General features: G+C 41.2%; 1 protein-coding gene across 1 annotated transcript; it reads right to left on the bottom strand.

Annotated features, from left to right (window-relative positions):
* Positions 1-233: 233 nt before the first annotated feature.
* cacng4b (calcium channel, voltage-dependent, gamma subunit 4b) lies at positions 234-16785 on the bottom strand. The gene is made up of 5 exons (XM_061711548.1): positions 16729-16785; positions 15343-15694; positions 3021-3104; positions 1337-1477; positions 234-970 (listed from the first exon to the last, which is right to left on the bottom strand). Exons 2-5 carry the CDS (start codon positions 15563-15565, stop codon positions 450-452), a joined length of 969 nt encoding a protein of 322 aa, XP_061567532.1. The 5' UTR covers positions 15566-15694; positions 16729-16785; the 3' UTR covers positions 234-449.
* Between the last annotated feature and the right edge of the window lie 1087 nt (positions 16786-17872).

Raw genomic sequence — 17872 nt, 5'->3', positions numbered from 1 at the left:
TCACTTTAACGTCACACACAAATGGAACAGTTTCAAGTTGAAGAGTACATTTCATTTAGCACCTTGTTTCTCTAACGTACAGGTACAGTAGAATACTGTGTACGGGCACACGACGGTGCTTCACGCTCAAGTTCAGCCACAGAGAGAGGAGATCACTACACAGATCAGGTCCCTGATCAACCCACAGCTTTTCTTTACATTTGAAAGTTAACACTAATTTTGGACTGGCTCTAACACAGATAACAGTAGATCTGCTTTAATGGTGTCTAAAAGCAGATTATAAATACAAATTGAATTTATTGGCTCATCCTCTGTCCAACTGACTATCCTCTTGTTGGATTTTGGTCCTTTCAAAATAGGCAGATTGTCTTCGAGCTGCCACAGGTACTCTAGCAGGTCACACCACTAGTTCTACTTCACCTCATCCTCCTTCAGGTGAACCATGACACTCACACAGGTGTGGTCCTGCGATTCACGCCATCCTTTAAGTCATTGGGGAAACAGTTATGAACCTGGAGGAACTCAGCCTCGTGCTCAGGGCTGTAGGTGTTCTCAGTCACGCTGTCCCTTGCCAGGGCGTACATGGACAACTCATCCAGGGGTCCGCTGGAAGACTGCGCCCCCTTCAGGCCGACCACAGGCGAGTTCTCCCTGGAGGCCTCCGTGGAGTGAGAACTGGCGTGCGACGTCCGTCGACGGTAGCGGAAGCTTGGTATTCTTGAATATGGGGAAGAGGAGGAGAGTGAGCGGATAAACTCACGGCGCGCCCTCCAGCGAACTTCTTTGTTCTTCTCGATGTAGATGTTGATGGCGAGGACCGCCACAGTTTCAGCTACTATAAAAGACAGGGCTCCAAAGTAAAAGGACCAGCCATAGGAGTAGGTGTACTTCTTGTCATCGTCACGTTTATCGCTGGGGTCTCCAGCGTTGCTGGAGATGTAGACAATGATGCCAATTATGTTGCTCAGACCTGATAACATGAACGAAAACAAGAAAATAACATGAAAAAGGCAAGTATGAAGTATGATAACATTTTAAAGAGCTAAAAAGGGAAATCCGTTGGTATCATTCATTCATAACATTTTTAGTAACAGCAATAAAACCCATGAGCTAATGCAGTGTAAAGCCATGCTTTACACTTGCTGAGCTTGTAGTGACATATGTCCTCATGGTTTGTGTGTGAGGTCTCTGAATACAGGTTCTGACCTTCATCAGTGGAAAATGGAGCTGCTGTTTGTGATTGCACCATTGATTAAGTACAACATGGCTCCGTAGGTGCCACATAATTGCTCCTCTCTGAGTGCCAGACTGACAGCGTGTGCATCATCCATCTCACCTGCTGCCACAAAAAGAATGCCTGCGCTGAGGAGGACGTTGTTCGTCTTGTTGTATACTCGGCCCACACCGACACACAGCCCGCCGAGCATCAACAGAACGGTGCTGAGGATGGGGAACACGCTGGAGGCACGGACTATCCCTGCAGAGACAATGCAGGACACAGCTCACTCTACAAATCAATAGAAGGAACTGCTTAGACAATAGAGAGGTACTTTTGTAAAAGAGCTACACAAATTAACAGAACAATGTACAGTTTCACTCGGTTTGTTGGAGTTTGTATATTAATTGATTAGCACACTTTTTTGAAAATCGATTTTGAAATTATCATTGACCTTTTGAGACCTCACCTATTCAGATCCTCTGCTTTTCATCCTTTATTCCAAACATTTTGGAGAACGCCATTATTATGAATTCTTTGGGGCCTTGTTGTGACAAAGCTTTGCTAATCAGCTGTGGGTTGCAACAAGAGCTCTCATGGACTATCGCCACCCTTAAATGAATCACACTGCCATTTTACTTACTGATGGATGAGCTTATTCAGCTGTGAAGTCTATTTTGTAATCTCTCCTTTCATTTATTCTTGCTAATGGACTGAGCTTTGATTTTAATCTAAAGTCTAAGACCTTTTGTTCTTCCCCACATATTAGGTAGATGTTGAATCAGTTGCCCTATAAAAGAGTGTCCTTTTCCATCTGAATATACAGTATTAGTTTCTATTTTATAGTCAAAATTTAATTAAAAAAAAACAAAAGAACTGAAAGAAACTAAAACTTGTCTGGTCATGGCTGAGAGAGAATTTCACTCATCCTTGACTCTGAACAGGATCATGCATGATGGATGTATGGACGGATACTAAACTTTAACCCTAAGCACAGCGTAATTCATCAAGACCTGTTGTGAAGACTTGTGCTTTTTGTCTTTGTCAGGATGATACTTCCATTCATTGATTTTTCTTGTGTCAAAGTTGTAGGAGATTTCTTACTTACTCATGAAGGACCAAGAAAGAATAAGAACGATAAGAAGAAGGAAACGCTTGCAGTTTGGAAGGAAAGAGATAAGATTTTTTTGTTTCACTTTATTTGCAATTCCATGTATGCTCCAGGTACTGGTACATGAATCTACGTGCTCTGATGTTTTGATTCAAATAGCAACAGACGTGATGTCATCAAGAAATCCCTTACCCTACCTTTAAGAGGAGCCAAACCGCCTGCTGTCAGGGGAAAGGCTGATCTGCTTCATTTATGCTCAATAGAGCATAAATGAACTAAAACACAGAAAATTATTCTTTCTGCCGCACTCAGTGTGGTAAAACTTGTTTTTGTGTCCCTCTACAGCCACCGTTGGACTCTGCAGACACGCAAAAAATATTCAGTCAACAAAGGGCCCTCTTTTGAAGAACAGCTGAGAAGAATATATAAAAAACAATTACTAGTATGACCAAAAAAAAGTTCCAAAATGGCAGATTTCTACAATATTATACGACTTGTATCTCTTGAGTTTAATATTCAGGAGCTTGACCTTGAAATATGGTAATATGTCAGAAAATAAGGAAAACAAAGTTCTTTTTGAATTTTTTTAGATGAAAAAAAATCTAGTGAAATTAAGTTTTTTAATACTGTCTAGAAATTGAAAACAGATCCAGATCCAACGGTGTTAACATGCCAGACAAGTGTCACACTTACGTAGCAGATATTCAGAGCTGTCTGTGTCGTAATCGTTGTCATCAGGGAAATGATTGATCCTGTAACAGCTGCCTTGGTTGATGCCTGCAGCACAAAAGAACTATAATGAATATCCATATTAATGACTAAAAATGCTCAAGAATGCAGGACTGGGTTGCATGTTTAAAGCAGATTATTATCACTTTTGCATATGGTTACGGCTACTGTAGCTGAGAGTGAGTTGGGTGCTCATATCAGTACCACTGTTTTTTTAGTCTTTTTTTTGGGGCGTGGGGGGGTTCTAACTACAAACCATTTTTTTTTTTTTTTGTGAAACTGCAAGATGGAATAAGCTGCTCTGAGCTTTTTGGTCAGATGAAAGAAAATTAAATGAAAAGTAATTTCTAAATCACTTTTGATGTCTTAGAAGTACTTTTTCCAGTAAAGCAAGGGCATCAGGTCTTATAAGGGAAACAGCTTGGTGTTCAATTACTATTAATATAGTCAACTGTGAGGCAAGTGTTGCAGGGTTCGTTAGAGCTTTCCACTCTTTTCAAATACACACTTGAGTGTAAATCCTCTGCATCGTCAGCTTCACCAGCCATAGTACAATGGATCCACACAAGTGCCACACAAAAGCTAGGTATTATCCAGAACTAAATCATTAGGCTGTTTGTTTTTTACTTTGATCCATTGTTGAGAGAGTTGATTTTGACCTTAACTATTGCAATAGCTTGCCGAGCCAAGCCTGAAATCCTTTGAACTACATGTCACAGCTCAGTGCACCTTTACTAGGTTGTAAATAGTACATTGATCATTTGAGTCTGATGGGTTGTGGTGCGTATCCAATTGCGACTCAAGTGAATGATCAAGTGCTGGCAATAAAGAAATAAACAAATTGCTGGTCGGAGGGCTTTAATGTCCAAATAAAACTGAGAGATAGTAGTAGGTTAAAGCTCATAGAAGCCCTTCGCCTTAATTGAACCAAAGTATAAACGACACCTTGTCTGGAAAGAGGGGGTCCGGGGGATAGGGTTAATGGATGTGTTCAATGCCGGTAATGCTGGGAGCTCTTCTGAAATTTATTCACCATTTGAGCTCTTAAAGCTCTCAGCACACTCAGTTGGCAAACAACTCCCCAGGTATTAAAGGTGGAGCTTTATTTGCATATATTTACACATCCATCTCTACAGTTCACATTACATTTGTGTGGCGATCTTCATACTAATTATTAGTCAGCCCTCAGTTATAGCTGTTAAACTCTGTGACAGTTACACTCTGAAAATTGTGTCAGGTTTATAAGTGTTTCTATGATACAGTCCGGTAGCTCATCAGTGCTGTTCAGACTACCTATTAAAGGAAAAACTGTAGCAACCATGCTGTGCAGTGGCACCCTTTGTGTAAATTATGGGGGAAATCAAAAATGATGCAACAGCTGGAGGGAGTTACCACTGTAAGCAGTTTGTTGTATTGCAGTTTATTTCTGTTACTGGATTGTTATTTAGGCATGGATGTGGTGCAGAGCGGATTTTATTCAGCTGTTATGAAAGACCAAAGGGCTCCACTGCCAGATCACTGAGGGCATCCTTTTTGTGCCAACATAGTGTGACCACTGTGTAAAAAATGCTGCAAATTTTACTTAAAGGTTTCAGTGTATATGCTCGACTGAGCTATAAAGAGTTATACGATGGTGGTGATGGTGGCAAAGCAGCGGTGCATTGCGACGATAATCACAATCTTTTTTAAAATGCAGGAAAAAATGTAAAACAATTTTAATGCATAAAAATACACCTGGTAAAATAAAAAAAAGTTGTTCAGCAAAGTAAGCCTTTATTACTTTATGGAAAACGAGTAAAAGACCTCAAGAAAATCTCAATTTAAAACTGTTAAAAAAGGCTACGTCACCTCTTCCTTACCCCATATATATATATATATATATATATATATATATATATATATATATATATATATATATATATATATATATATATATATATATATATATATATATATATATATATATATATATATATATATATATACATACACACACACACACTAGAGATTTGTTCTCAACACTGGAAATATTGCAAATGGCATCAGGATAGAGCACATGAAAACCAGGACATTATGCAAAATGTATACCATGTTTTATTTACATTATGTCATGGATGGTGGATGTGGCTCCTTGGTTGGATCCAAATACTGACAAGTGGTGGAAAAGAAAGTGGAAAGGTGGGAAAAAAAGGAAAAAAAACCTCTTATTTGTCATCTGAAAAGAGCATGACGCAGATCTCTTTGTCAACACGCATGCTTGGCTGCTGAATTTGGTGCTGTATTGAAACCTGGAAACACTATTTTTTCTGTACTTCTAGGATTTAGGTACCGTAATCACCTGGAGTGATTGTCGTGCATAGTCACATATTCATACTGGATATGTGCAGCATTTCTGGAACAAGAATGTCAATTTTCAGAGCTTCAGCTATTATCTATAAATAATACCTAGATAAGGAGCTCATGCTTGAGGAGTAGGTTTGAGTGGACAGCTTAATTGTGTCTGACAAATCAAAATTTGACATTCTTTTGAGAAACATTTAGGGGTGCTAAAATAGCCTGCTTTCAGTCTAAACTAAAAGACTCTATAGGAATCAGGCAAATTCCTTGTGACATCACCCACAGGTTTTCTGAAAAGTGCTTTTGAAGCTCATTTTTCAATCTGCAGGGCACCACATTGCAAATGAGCCGAATGAACAGGCCTAACTCCAGCTGGAAGTCACCACAAGTTAGCGATTTTAGCTTGGCTGGTGTAGTTGCATTACTTTAAATTTATTCTGGTCAAATATCTCCAAATATATTTATTTCAAATGTTGCTGCCAACAACATTGGAGTGGTTTTACGGATTGGGCAAGTTTACCAGCATAGGCCTGTGAGTTGCAAGCTAAAGCCAGGCATACACTGTGCGATTATCGGCTCATTTTGAGCCGATTTTCCAGTCGTGCGACTTTTTTTTGATCAGGCCCGATTTTGACCCAATCGTTGCTCGTGCCTCGTGCAGTGTACGTGGGGTAACGATGATAGATTAACACCTCACGACGAGCTCCCGATCACGAATCGTGAGGTCGCAAGAAAATCAAGCGTGTTTGAAATCCTGGTCGCTCCTCGTGAAGGAATCGCACAGTTGAAGCAGCTACGACCCGATTTGCCTCATCCTTTCACAGAGCGCATGCGCAATCTCTGATGTCACGTCAAAAACTATTATTTGCAGTTTAAGTGTTGCAAATTCACATTACAAATCATGTTTTAATAGCAAAAAAAGACCGCATTTCCACGTATGGTGCGGGTCGCAGCGTACCCTGCGCCGTAAGCTCTGCGTTGGTGTAACGCGGAACCATAAATCAGCCTTAAGTGTGTGCGCTGTCTGCTGAACTCTTTTTTCTCTTCTCATTTTTCTGGGACGTCGGTCCCTCCGCCGAGACACAACTTTTGCGGTATGCGTTCTTTGTTGTGTCAAAAAATGATGCGCAGTGCACACACCCAATCAGAAACGGTACAGATATTTGGGGATTTTTAAAATATATATATATATAAAATTATAAAAAAATAAAGGATCCCATAACCTTTGATCAGGTGGGCAGGACGTACGTTTGGGTGGGCACAGCCTACCCCTGCCCCAAAACCGGCCTTGAGTTCCAGTAACAGAGGTCCGACGTGAGGATTATGATCGTATAGTGTGAGCAGACGGGTCGCATCCGAGCATCGGCTCGTACAGTGTGAGAACATAAATCGTGGGCTCTGAACCTTTGAACTCCGCGATCTAGTCGTGCAGTGTGAGATGGGGCAGTCTCATACGATTTAAAATATCGCACAGTGTATGCCCGGCTTCAGGGACTGCAGTTGTCAGTGGACATCTGCTACTTCTCATTTCAGGTTTGGTAGCACTCTGTAGCACACTTTGGTTTGTCAACATGGTCTGAGGTGAAAGTTACTCACCAGAAGACCCAGATGCTGCAAGAAGAAGAAGCCAATGAGCCAGATAGATCAGCCTTCAAGATATTGAATATAACAGGCTTCTGACTGCTTTGCATTGACTCCAAATCCTTCAAGGTCAACCGAAAACTGGTTGCAGCAGTCTCTTCGCATGGTCAACAGCATAACAAGCCATATTATCTCTTAATTTTTTTCCTTTTTCTTGTTTTTGACTTGTGACAATTTAAAAATGAACACTCTTGTTCAAAGTCATGCACTTAAAAATAAGACTGCAAAAATATTTGTTTGAGTAAGAGGCTCAGACGTTATGAATGGTCTCAGGTAAGTCAACGTAACCATTGTAAATAAACAAAAATCTGTTGTTTTTTTTCCTGTTAAAAATAGAATCTCTTTAATTTGTAATCATACAGTGAGCCACGTGGAGGTGCGTCTACCGCATCAAATGCCAACCTTTCACTGGCACAAAACCAACAGATATCTGTCAACTCCATTTCCCGGTTGTCTGCAGATGAGCCACATAACCATCACTGTCTGTGGCACAGCTTTTAAGGACACACTATCTTTCATTAACTAGGTCTGCTGCTTAATAAGGGACATCAAATTAATTAGTGTCAAATCACTTGGTGGAAAGGGGCCACAAGTTTCTGTGTCTAGTCACTGATGGGAAAAAAAAAGGTTTTGGTCTATTTTAAGCGGCGATGTCAGACTTTGTGCCTTGTGAAGAAGAAAAAAAACCCACATGAGGCTCACGTGGCTAGACACTAAAAATGCAGACACCTTTTCTGTTCTGTTGATTGCTGTGCAAACACCAAACTGTGCTGCAGGGCATGGATTTGATAGGTTCGCATCTGTGGCTACATCTTCTCAGCTGAAATGCAATAAAAATGATTTTAAACTGCACAGAGGAATGCTTTTTCTGACCACCCAAAATGATGCTATCCGTACTAATTTTGACATAATGGGTTCTATTATTCACTCCGGTCCAGACCCAGCTTCTCCAAACTGTCTGACGCCTGTCTTGCCACAGATTGAGTGTGTGTGTGTGTGTGTGTGTGTGTGTGTGTGTGTGTGTGTGTGTGTGTGTGCGTGTGCGTGTGTGCATGTGGTGTTTTGATGCTTATTTTGGTTACCTCATTAGGACCTTTTCTGGTATCACCACTGACCTTGTGGCGACTATTAGACCAAAGGCAAAGGCAGTTCCTAAGGAGGCTAAATGTAATTTCTGTAGTAAATTGAGGATATGGTTCACAATGCATACAAGTCCCTGCAATGCCTTGATAAGAATAGCTTTGAAAGCTTCTCTGTGTGTGTGTGTGTGTGTGTGTGTGTGTGTGTGTGTGTGTGTGTGTGTGTGTGTGTGTGTGTGTGTGTGTGTGTGTGTGTGTGTGTGTGTGTTTGTTTGTGTATATAAAAGAGAAATAAAGAAAGAGACAGACAGGAGCAGTTGGGGGAATGCAATAAATAGAACAACATATTGCACCTGATTGGAAATATGATTATATGGGTATATGTCTTGAGGCTCATAATTCATGACTGACAGTTATCAGTTCTTTGTCTGTGTTCTTTGTGTGTGCGTGGGTGTGAAAGTGTGTGCAGGCTGTTTGTGAACTCATGAAATGAAATAAAGTCTGAATACAGACCAGCTGGGAAGAAGGGGAGGGGAGGAGGATGGGGGGCGGGCATGGAGATTAAACGAAGGAAGAAGGTACAAGGAAATGAAACAGCAAAGGCCCAGAGAGCAGAGGAGGGATGAGGATGGAACAAAAGATAGGAGGCCACATTAAAGGGGAGTCAATCACCAGAGAGGAGCAGCATTGTAATTTCATAAAGGAAGACCATTAAAAGGCAAAATGTCAGTTGGGCAATTAAAGTCTAAGGTTACAGATATGTATGTAGGTTAACTAACAAAAAGGTGCCCATCAGGAAAAAGAGAAGCTGGCCCAATGAGACTCTGTTGTATCAAACATGGAATTAATTTTGCACAGTCAAAACATCGGAGGGGAAATAATATTTTCCCCGGGTCTAACTGGAGCTGCAAAGCCCCATGCTGAGCATCTCCTCATCTTCTCCATGGCAACCACTGTCAGTCTTTAATAAACTCGTGTACATAAACAGTCTCTGAGGATGGTTTTGTCTCATCTTTCTTATATACTCATTAAATTAATCAAAGAAAATCACCACTCAAGTGCACATGCATGAGCACAAACATGTGGGCATACGAACTCATAAGTGAACAATTTACTGGAAGCAACTCCCACAGGACGACACATGTCAACACGATTTTAAATGAGCACAGCTCATACGATAGCCAATAAGCGAGCAGCCTCGGTGGAATACACCGGCAACATTGTCTCATGTCATCTCTTTGTTGCTGTTGGGTGTCTAAGAAAACGGTAATAGCAGTGATCCTGATGCCCTCACTTTGTCATTTCACAGTCCAGTGCCTCTGCAAGCTGATTGATGACAGAACCAATCAAAAGTGACATACATATTATATTTTACTAGAACTGCATAGCCTCCGGTAGCATCTGCACCAGCCAATATGCTACAGGTATTAGCTTCGCAGCAAACACCATCCTCCTTGCTTTAACTTTTATTATTTTTTGTTGTAGCTCTCAGTTACAAACAGTGAAGAGGAAGCATGGTGGATGGTTTGGTTTTATGAAACCATAACTGGGACTTCATGTCAAATGCAGAAGTGCACAGACACACATTTATTACCGTGGAAACCAGGGAAAGACGGCGCTGCATATTAGAGCATCTGCGGCATCAGACAGATCACTCCAATGCTGGGTTTTTCACCACACTTTCAGTCCAAATAAGGGATAAGAGAAAAGCAATTTGGCGAAAACGTCAGTGATTCAGTATTGATATGACTGACAGTTGGATAATTAAATTGTCAGTAGGCTGCAATTTCTTCAAACACAGCTTGGGTTCAACTTTGCGTGTTCATCCAAGTTTGTTTGTTGTTTGTTTGTAAGTTTGTTGGAAGAAAATCTCTTGCCACATGTTATCTCTGGTAAAGGCTGCGTTGCATTAGCACCTAAATATGCACACAAAAAGTTTTTGGACTAAAAAGAAAAAAATGCATTTAAGTCCGTATTTGTCATCTTTTATTTGATGTGAAAGATTATCTCCAGTACCATTCTGTTACTTATACCAGTAAAATGGATGGATGGATGGATGGATGGATGGATGGATGGATGGATGGATGGATGGATGGATGGATGGATGGATGGATGGATGGATGGATGGATGGATGGATGGATGGATGGATTAACACTTACTTTTAGTCACAATACTTTGCAGATGTCAATCAGTGAATTTTGAAGGCTATTGCCATTGGGCCCTTCATGAGAGAAGCTGAAAGCAGGGGGAAGATTGGAGCCAGTTCTCTCTAAATAAAATAAAATTCACAAGTTGACCCCTCTTAGTTTGCCTGAAACGTGCCAGACACGCGACAACGGCAGGTATAATTGAAATAAGTTTCCTACTGATGTCATTGACTGAAAGAGGAAAAGCCTGGAATTCACGTTAGATGTTTCAGGCTGGCCCTGCGATGGACTGGCGATGTGAACCGCTGTCTCTCGCCTGAAATGAGCTGGGATAGGCTCCATCAGACCCCCGTGACCCTGCAAAGGATGAAGCGGGTATAGATAATGGATGGATGAATGTTTCAGGCTGCTCGGGAGAAGGTTTCTTTCGGCCTTCAGCAAGACAGAATAGCTCCTTTTGGCATAAACCTGAAGGTTTTTTATATCTATTTTGCAGATCTTTTGCAGGCACAAAAAGACCTACTAGACAGGAAAGAAAATGGACGGACCCTAAAACCAATTTTCCTTTTATGAAAGGAGGACAGTAAATATCCTAATAAATTTTAGTTGATATTTCTAAAAACAGTTTTATTCAAATCTTATATTTAATGCACATGAGGCATTGCCTAGATAAAACGTGTGCCCAGGTATGTACATTTACTGAGTGAAATACTGCAAGATATCCATAAATATGTATTTTGGACCTATTCTTTCCACTTTTCTCAAGAAGGACAAGGTGTAAAGGCAATATAACTAAAAATATATATATTTTTTTTAATCTCATAATGTCTCCATTCATTGAAATGTTGCTTTCCATTAATGTACACAGTGCTTTTAACACACACAAAACTCAACAAAGCCATATTGGCCAAGTGATTTACTCTTCAGTTCAGTATTTGTTTAGCCTCTGGAGATAAATCCAGACCAGGTACCAGATCAAGTCTTGACACAGAGAATAATGATGAGTATTGAAACGTTATACTTGGAGAAGAAAGGAGGGCAACCGGGGATGGAGTGACCGAGGCCTGTTGGATAATTAGAGCCCCCGCATGGATTCTGAGTTATTACATTTCTATCACAAAATTAAAGTTATGTAGAAGCAGATGAAATAACAAATTGACCCCTCTCTCAACAACCCACCTATACCATCCCCTCACATAAACTAACGCCTCCTCACCAAAACAGATACGCTGAGTGACCCCCGAGGAAAGTGGCTGCTCACAGCCACTTTCCAGTCCACTACAACTGAGGCGTTCACCGTAAATCTGAACGTGCTAATTCGATTGTTGAACAAATAGGTTATTTCACATTTTCTAGGTGCCTGTGGTGCATTTTGATGCAAATTAAGTGCTCTGTGGGTGATGTAGCCTCAAAATAATGATGTTTGGAAAACAAACACAAAAGGAAATTAAAAATTAAATAGCTGTTGTGAAATGTAAAGGATTCCAACAATGATGGAGGCTTTGACCTCACTCATTTTATATACCGTATTTTCTGGACTATAAGCCGCACCTGCATATGAGCCGCATCCGCTCTATTTAAAAAAAAATAATTTAAAAAAAGCTATACAAGCCGCACCTGCACAACAGTGTCTTTTAACACGGCAGCAACTTTGCAACTTTGCTTCTACCTACTTCTATCTGCTAAAGAAGAAGTAGCGTATTTTTCTTTGCATTTATTTTGTCTTAGTTTTGATTGTAATTCCGGTTAGAGCGCCCCGAGCGGTGGAAGAAAAATCCACAGAATAGCCGCACCTTTGTATAAGCTGCATGGTTGAAAACCTATGAAAAAAGTAGCGGCTTATAGTCCAGAAAATACGGTATTCATATCTGGTCCTTAATTGTCGCAGGGATTGTCAGAGAAGAGGTGATGCTGCTCAGAGCCCAGAAACCCTGAACACTTTTATCACTGGGGAAGGGAATACAGGCTGAGGTGGTGCTGAACAGCTGCTGTGTCTCACAGCGATGTGTCTCACAGCCATGTGTCTCACAGCCATGTGTCTCACAGCCATGTGTCTCACAGCCATGTGTCTCACAGCGATGTGTCTCACAGCCATGTGTCTCACAGCCATGTGTCTCACAGCCATGTGTCTCACAGCCATGTGTCTCACAGCGATGTGTCTCACAGCCATGTGTCTCACAGCGATGGGTCTCACAGCGATGGGTCTCACAGCCATGTGTCTCACAGCCATGTGTCTCACAGCCATGTGTCTCACAGCCATGTGTCTCACAGCCATGTGTCTCACAGCCATGTGTCTCACAGCGATGTGTGCTGGTCGCTGCTATGTCTGTAGCAAAGCTGGGCGGTGTTCCTCTAGTGGCTGTGACACGCACACAGCCATCCTTGTCAATAACTCGGTGAGCTTGTCATCATGACCGGAGGGGCCTACAGTATGTATGTGTATGTGTGTGTGTGTGTGTATGTGTATGTGTGTGTGTGTGTCTGTGTGTGCAGAAGATGTGAAGGTGGGGGTCTTCCTTGCTTGTCTTCTGCTCTACACTTAGGAGTCTCCATGACAACAGAGCCACCTCGCAGTAGCTTACAGTTTTGGGCAATGAAACTGCCTTTTTACAAAACGCTCCTTTCATCCATCCACCTGAACCTCAGGACAACCCTGGCCCATGTAGTCATCGACATTGCCGCTGTGACTCCCCGTGGGCATTAAATCTGAAAAATGTGTATTTTGAAGCCAACTGATTAATACACTCTGTAAACGTGAAACCTGATCAAACATTTCTGGATTTTGCATATAAAGGTAGAAGACAACAGGATAGCTGTTCAACTGGTTGAAATGAAAGCAAACAAATACATTAAGATGATGTCATGAAAACACAATACTATACACAGGAAATGAAAATGAAAATGTAACACTATAGCTTTCATTGAGTAAGTACTTCTGTTTTATTTTATTTTTTTATTTTTTTAGATGCATAACAATGGTCAAAGACATGAAAGTCACTGTTATTAAAGCTCATCTCCTGCAACTTGCTGTGTTTCTGGAAACCTCAGCCTTTATAAATATGCATGATCTTATTGGGACTCTGTCCTGAATTTTATTGTTTGGTATCAATATATTTTGATACTTTAATTATATGCTTCTTTTATTCAGATAGGCAAGTATATAAAAAGAAAGTTATAAGGCTATGAAACTGTCTCCAGGCCAGATGGTGCAAAGTTTGGCCACGCACACACAAACCCTAGACAAATCAAGATAAGCATCAGGTTGTATGTTCATTTTTAGTCTAACGCTCATCCCCATTTATTCAAACCATTTCAGATCAGAGTCTGCGTCATGACTGTGCTATATCTCATTGATGGTTGAGGAGAGAAGTCAAGAGGTGGTGGAAGGAAGATTGCTCAATGAACGTCTGCCTCAGAAATAAGACGTCATAGCCGGGGCACCTCCTTTCCAGACATTAAATTCCCTCAAATTCCCCCCAAAACAGCTCCGAGGAGAGGGAAAGAGAGGTGAGAGGGGAGGTTTTTATCTCACGCTCCGTCACGAATTAATAAGTTATTTTTTATTATCTGTCCTCCTCGGACATGACGTGAACCCGCGGAGTCATCTATTTTTAAATCACTGGCCATGTTTCCATAGCAATTTCAAGGATGTTGCCAAGCAACAGTATGGCATACAACGCAGACATGAATGAAAGTAGACTAATAGCGCGCACATTTCCAGCCAGCGACCGGTTTAAGGCTGGTTTATGGTTCCGCGTTACACCAACGCAGAACCCACGGCGTAGGTTACGCGGCGACGCACACAGTACGGTGCGCTTCGCCGCGTACCCCACGCCATACACTACGGCGTAGGCTCTGCGTCGATTTAACGCAGAACCATAATTCAGGCTTTAAAAGTGAATGGGCTGAGGCGCGCCGGCTGATCGCTGCGCCGATTCATGTGTGTCGGCTTGAACAATGGGATGTAACAGTTGGCACACGGTGGGGATGAGCGCTGAAACCAACACCGCCTATGCCCAGTACTCGAGTTGTAAAAAAGAATCAGGGGTGATGGTGGATTTTATCATATGGGGACAGATCATTTGTGCTGATTACAAATAATATAATATAGGCTATTACAAATAATAGCACTGACCAAAACACCTGCAGAAATACTACAGGAATGGCATAGCAGCAGTTAAATGCAGCCTTCTGTAAGCTTTAAATATCCACTGGGCTTACATCAAATAGGCTACATCAAAACACAACAATAAAAACAGTTTTCTGAACTTATCAATATGACTCTGTCCTTCACAGGATAAGTAAAATGGATCACTGCAAAAACTCAAAATCTTAACAAGAATATTTGTCTTATTTCTAGTTAAAATGTCTCATTTTAGTAAAAAAAAAATCTCATTACACTTACAATAAGACTCGTCACTGGAAAAAACAACAATTTTCAGCTGTTTCAAGTAGATTTTCACTTGAAATAAGTAGAAAAATCTGCCAGTGGAACAAGATTTTTTTGCTTAAATAAATCTTGTCCCACTAGCAGATTTTCCTACTTATTTCAAGTGAAAATGTACCTGAAACAGGTGAAAATTGTCACATTTTTCTGGTGATGACTCTAAATGTTGAAATAGCAGTAATACCACATTCATTGATGACATGACATAAGGGATGGAAAGGCAGGATGGCAGTTTTACAGGGGGGATGATTTTGACCGTTTTTATTTCAGGGGGGATGCCATCCCCCCTCATCCCCCCTCAACTCCAGTACTGCCTATGCCCATCCCTTTAAAGTACTACTTAAATTATTAACACGTGCACATTTATGGCCTTTTAAAACGTATCCTTATTTCTTTAAAAGTTGTTACAAATATGTGATCCTTTGTTGCATGCAGTCACCTCCAGACAGCCACAGTTGGTAAAGGGGGTGCGCCCATGCATTTGTGCGCTCAAAAGACTGTACATGAAGAAACAGAATACCCCTCAAAATAAACTATTTCCTAAATTTCAGGGAAGTATTTTTATTGAGAAGTGCCACAAATGACAGGGTTACAGGTTAATGAAAAAAGAAGTGAAAATAGGCTTGAAGTTTACCTTCAATACAGCAGATTCTCCACAGTCCGGAGTGGGTGAGATCGCCCTTCTTAGTTCTGGGCTGCGTCTGGGTCTCCTCCGTGCTGGCATTGGTGGTGTTACAGATGTACGCCCGCGAGTAGAGCCAGTAGTCCGTGCCGATGGCGATGGTCATCAGGCTGAAAGCAGCGAAAGCCCCCACTGTGGCCAGCAGCGTTTGAACCCCGCGGTCACACCAAGCCATGGCGCTTCATTCTAGTCCAAACAGTCCCCGGTCCAGCGCGCAGCGAGGCGCGTCAGGGCGCGGATCCTTCGCTCATACTTGTTTTTGGTGCGTCCTTTTGTTGCCTACTGATGAAAGTGGATCTTGCAGCTCAAGGGGGGAAAAAGAAAGAGGGGCAGTGATGTTTGAAGCGTTCACCTGATGCTCAAACCCTACTGGTTGCTGCGGTGGATGTGAAAGAACACCAGTGGTGTCCACTCCCAACTCTCCACGCGGATCTGACACACTGAAAAAAAAAAAAAATCTAAGCGCATGTAAATATAACATATTTAAATCTGTGTTATTAACAATTAAAAATTAAGTTTGTTGCTTTACATGAATACATTTAGTTTTTAACTTAATCTGCATTTGTTCAAAAAACAAGACATTGTGCATTTTTTCCCTTAAAGGCAAAATAATTACATTTCTGCCTGCAGTCAGAAATGTCATTATTTTGCCTTTGCAGATTGTTACAATTTTAACTTTCTGCACCAAAGCGAGAGAGAGATAAGGAATATCTCATCTCTCTCTCTCTTGATTTCCTATGGGATTTCATGGGGATCTGTCTTTCTTGCATTATATTTCTTTTGGTCTAAGGCTGTGGCTATAAGGACGAACATATCTTCCTAGAGGGACACAGAATCCCATCTTGCCTTTGATGCATTCATTGATGTGTGATTGTGTCCAACAAAGGGAAGAAAAACAACATTTTGCAATCTCAATAGAAAGAAAAATGTGCAAATCTCTGTGGAGTAAAAGAGGGCTGTGAATGGATGAAGATAGTTAGATAGTAAATTAAAGCACTTTGAATGGTCAACAAGGCACATTTCTATATACATTTGGTCTTAAAAGGATATCACAAAAAACCCTTTTCTATCATTGAGAGCATATAGGTATCTGGAGTGACTGCTAAATTAAAATTTTAAACACAAGCCTGTCACTTGTTTTAGACATGTATAGTCTGAAAATAAGTAATCTTTTGAGCTTTTCAGATATGGGTGTTCCTCTGAAATCATAGATCCAGCTCTATTATTTAGCTTTCTGGTCATTTGCTAAACCTCTGAAGAGGATAGTGAAAAGCTGCAACACCGATCTCAAAAGATGCACGCAGATGCAATGAAGAGGGGGTGGAATCAGATACTCACCTTTGCTCCACACCAGAGGTGCATCAACATGCTGATGAGGGTGCTTGTGTAGAGTTTCTTTATTCTGACAAAACTATTCCAAACATATTCTACCAAAACCCAAGGAAATATATTTAACATTTTCGAAAAAGGCCAAAATATAATTTCACAACTTTCATTTCAAGTTCGCACATGTTCTAACTGAACACCAAATTAGGTTTTGTTTTTTCTTCTAATCCTCAAAGATCATCTCAAAACATAAATTCTCACAGTGCATTTCAGAGCAAATGAGAATCACGAGGTTGAAGGACCTGTCCAAGGAGCTCAGAGACACAATTGTGGCAAGCCACAGATCTGGCCAAGGTTACAAAAGAATGTTTGCAGCATTCAAGGTTCCTAAGAGCACATTGGCCTCAATAATCCTTAAATGGAATACGTTTGTGACGACCAGAAATCTTCCTAGATCTGGCCGTCCAGACAAACTGAGCAGATGTAAAGAAGAACCCAAAGATCACTGTGGCTGAGCTCCAGAGATGCAGTAGGGAGATGGGAGAAAGTTCCACAAAGTCAACTATCACTGCAGCCCTCCACCATTCGGGGCTTTATGGCAGAGTGGCTCAACGGAAGCCTTTCCTCAGTGCAAGACATATGAAAGCCTGCATAGATTTTGTCAATAAGCAAATGGATGACTCCCAGACTATGAAAAAATAAGATTCTGTGGTCTGATGAGACCCAGATTGAACTTTTTGCAGTAATTCTAAGCGATATGTGTGGAGAAAAAGCAGGCCAGCCTGCATCACCTGCCCATTACCATTGAAACATGGTGGTGGCAGCATCATGCTGGGGGTGTTTTTCAGCTGCAAGGACAGGACGACTGGTTGCAATTGAAGGAGAGATGCACGCGGCCAAGTACAGAGATATCCTGGCAGAAAACCTCATCCAGGGGGCTGAGGACCTCAGACTTGGCCAAAAGTTCACCTTCCAACAAGACAATGACCCAAAGCACACAACTAAAATAACAAACTGTACCCTGTCTCTACGTTGTAGCCATTTGCTGCCCAGAAAAAGAAAGAAAGAAAGAAAGAAAGAAAGAAAGAAAGAAAGAAAGAAAGAAAGAAAGAAAGAAAGAAAGAAAGAAAGAAAGAAAGAAAGAAAGAAAGAAAGA

Source organism: Cololabis saira, chromosome 21 (assembly GCF_033807715.1).
Source record: "Cololabis saira isolate AMF1-May2022 chromosome 21, fColSai1.1, whole genome shotgun sequence".
In the NCBI taxonomy this organism is placed as follows: Eukaryota; Metazoa; Chordata; class Actinopteri; order Beloniformes; family Belonidae; genus Cololabis; species Cololabis saira.
This window is presented reverse-complemented; position numbering and strand designations above follow the sequence as displayed.

What these genes read in the sequence shown, in the direction of transcription:
- cacng4b (XM_061711548.1), bottom strand. Translation starts at nt 15,565, where the DNA reads ATGGCTTGGTGTGACCGCGGGGTTCAAACGCTGCTGGCCACAGTGGGG. An exon ending in GAGAATCTGCTGTATTGAAG is followed by an intron (nt 3,105 to 15,342) that starts GTAAACTTCAAG and finishes TTTGTGCTGCAG; the next exon opens with GCATCAACCAAGGCAGCTGT. An exon ending in CATTCTTTTTGTGGCAGCAG is followed by an intron (nt 971 to 1,336) that starts GTGAGATGGATG and finishes TCATGTTATCAG; the next exon opens with GTCTGAGCAACATAATTGGC.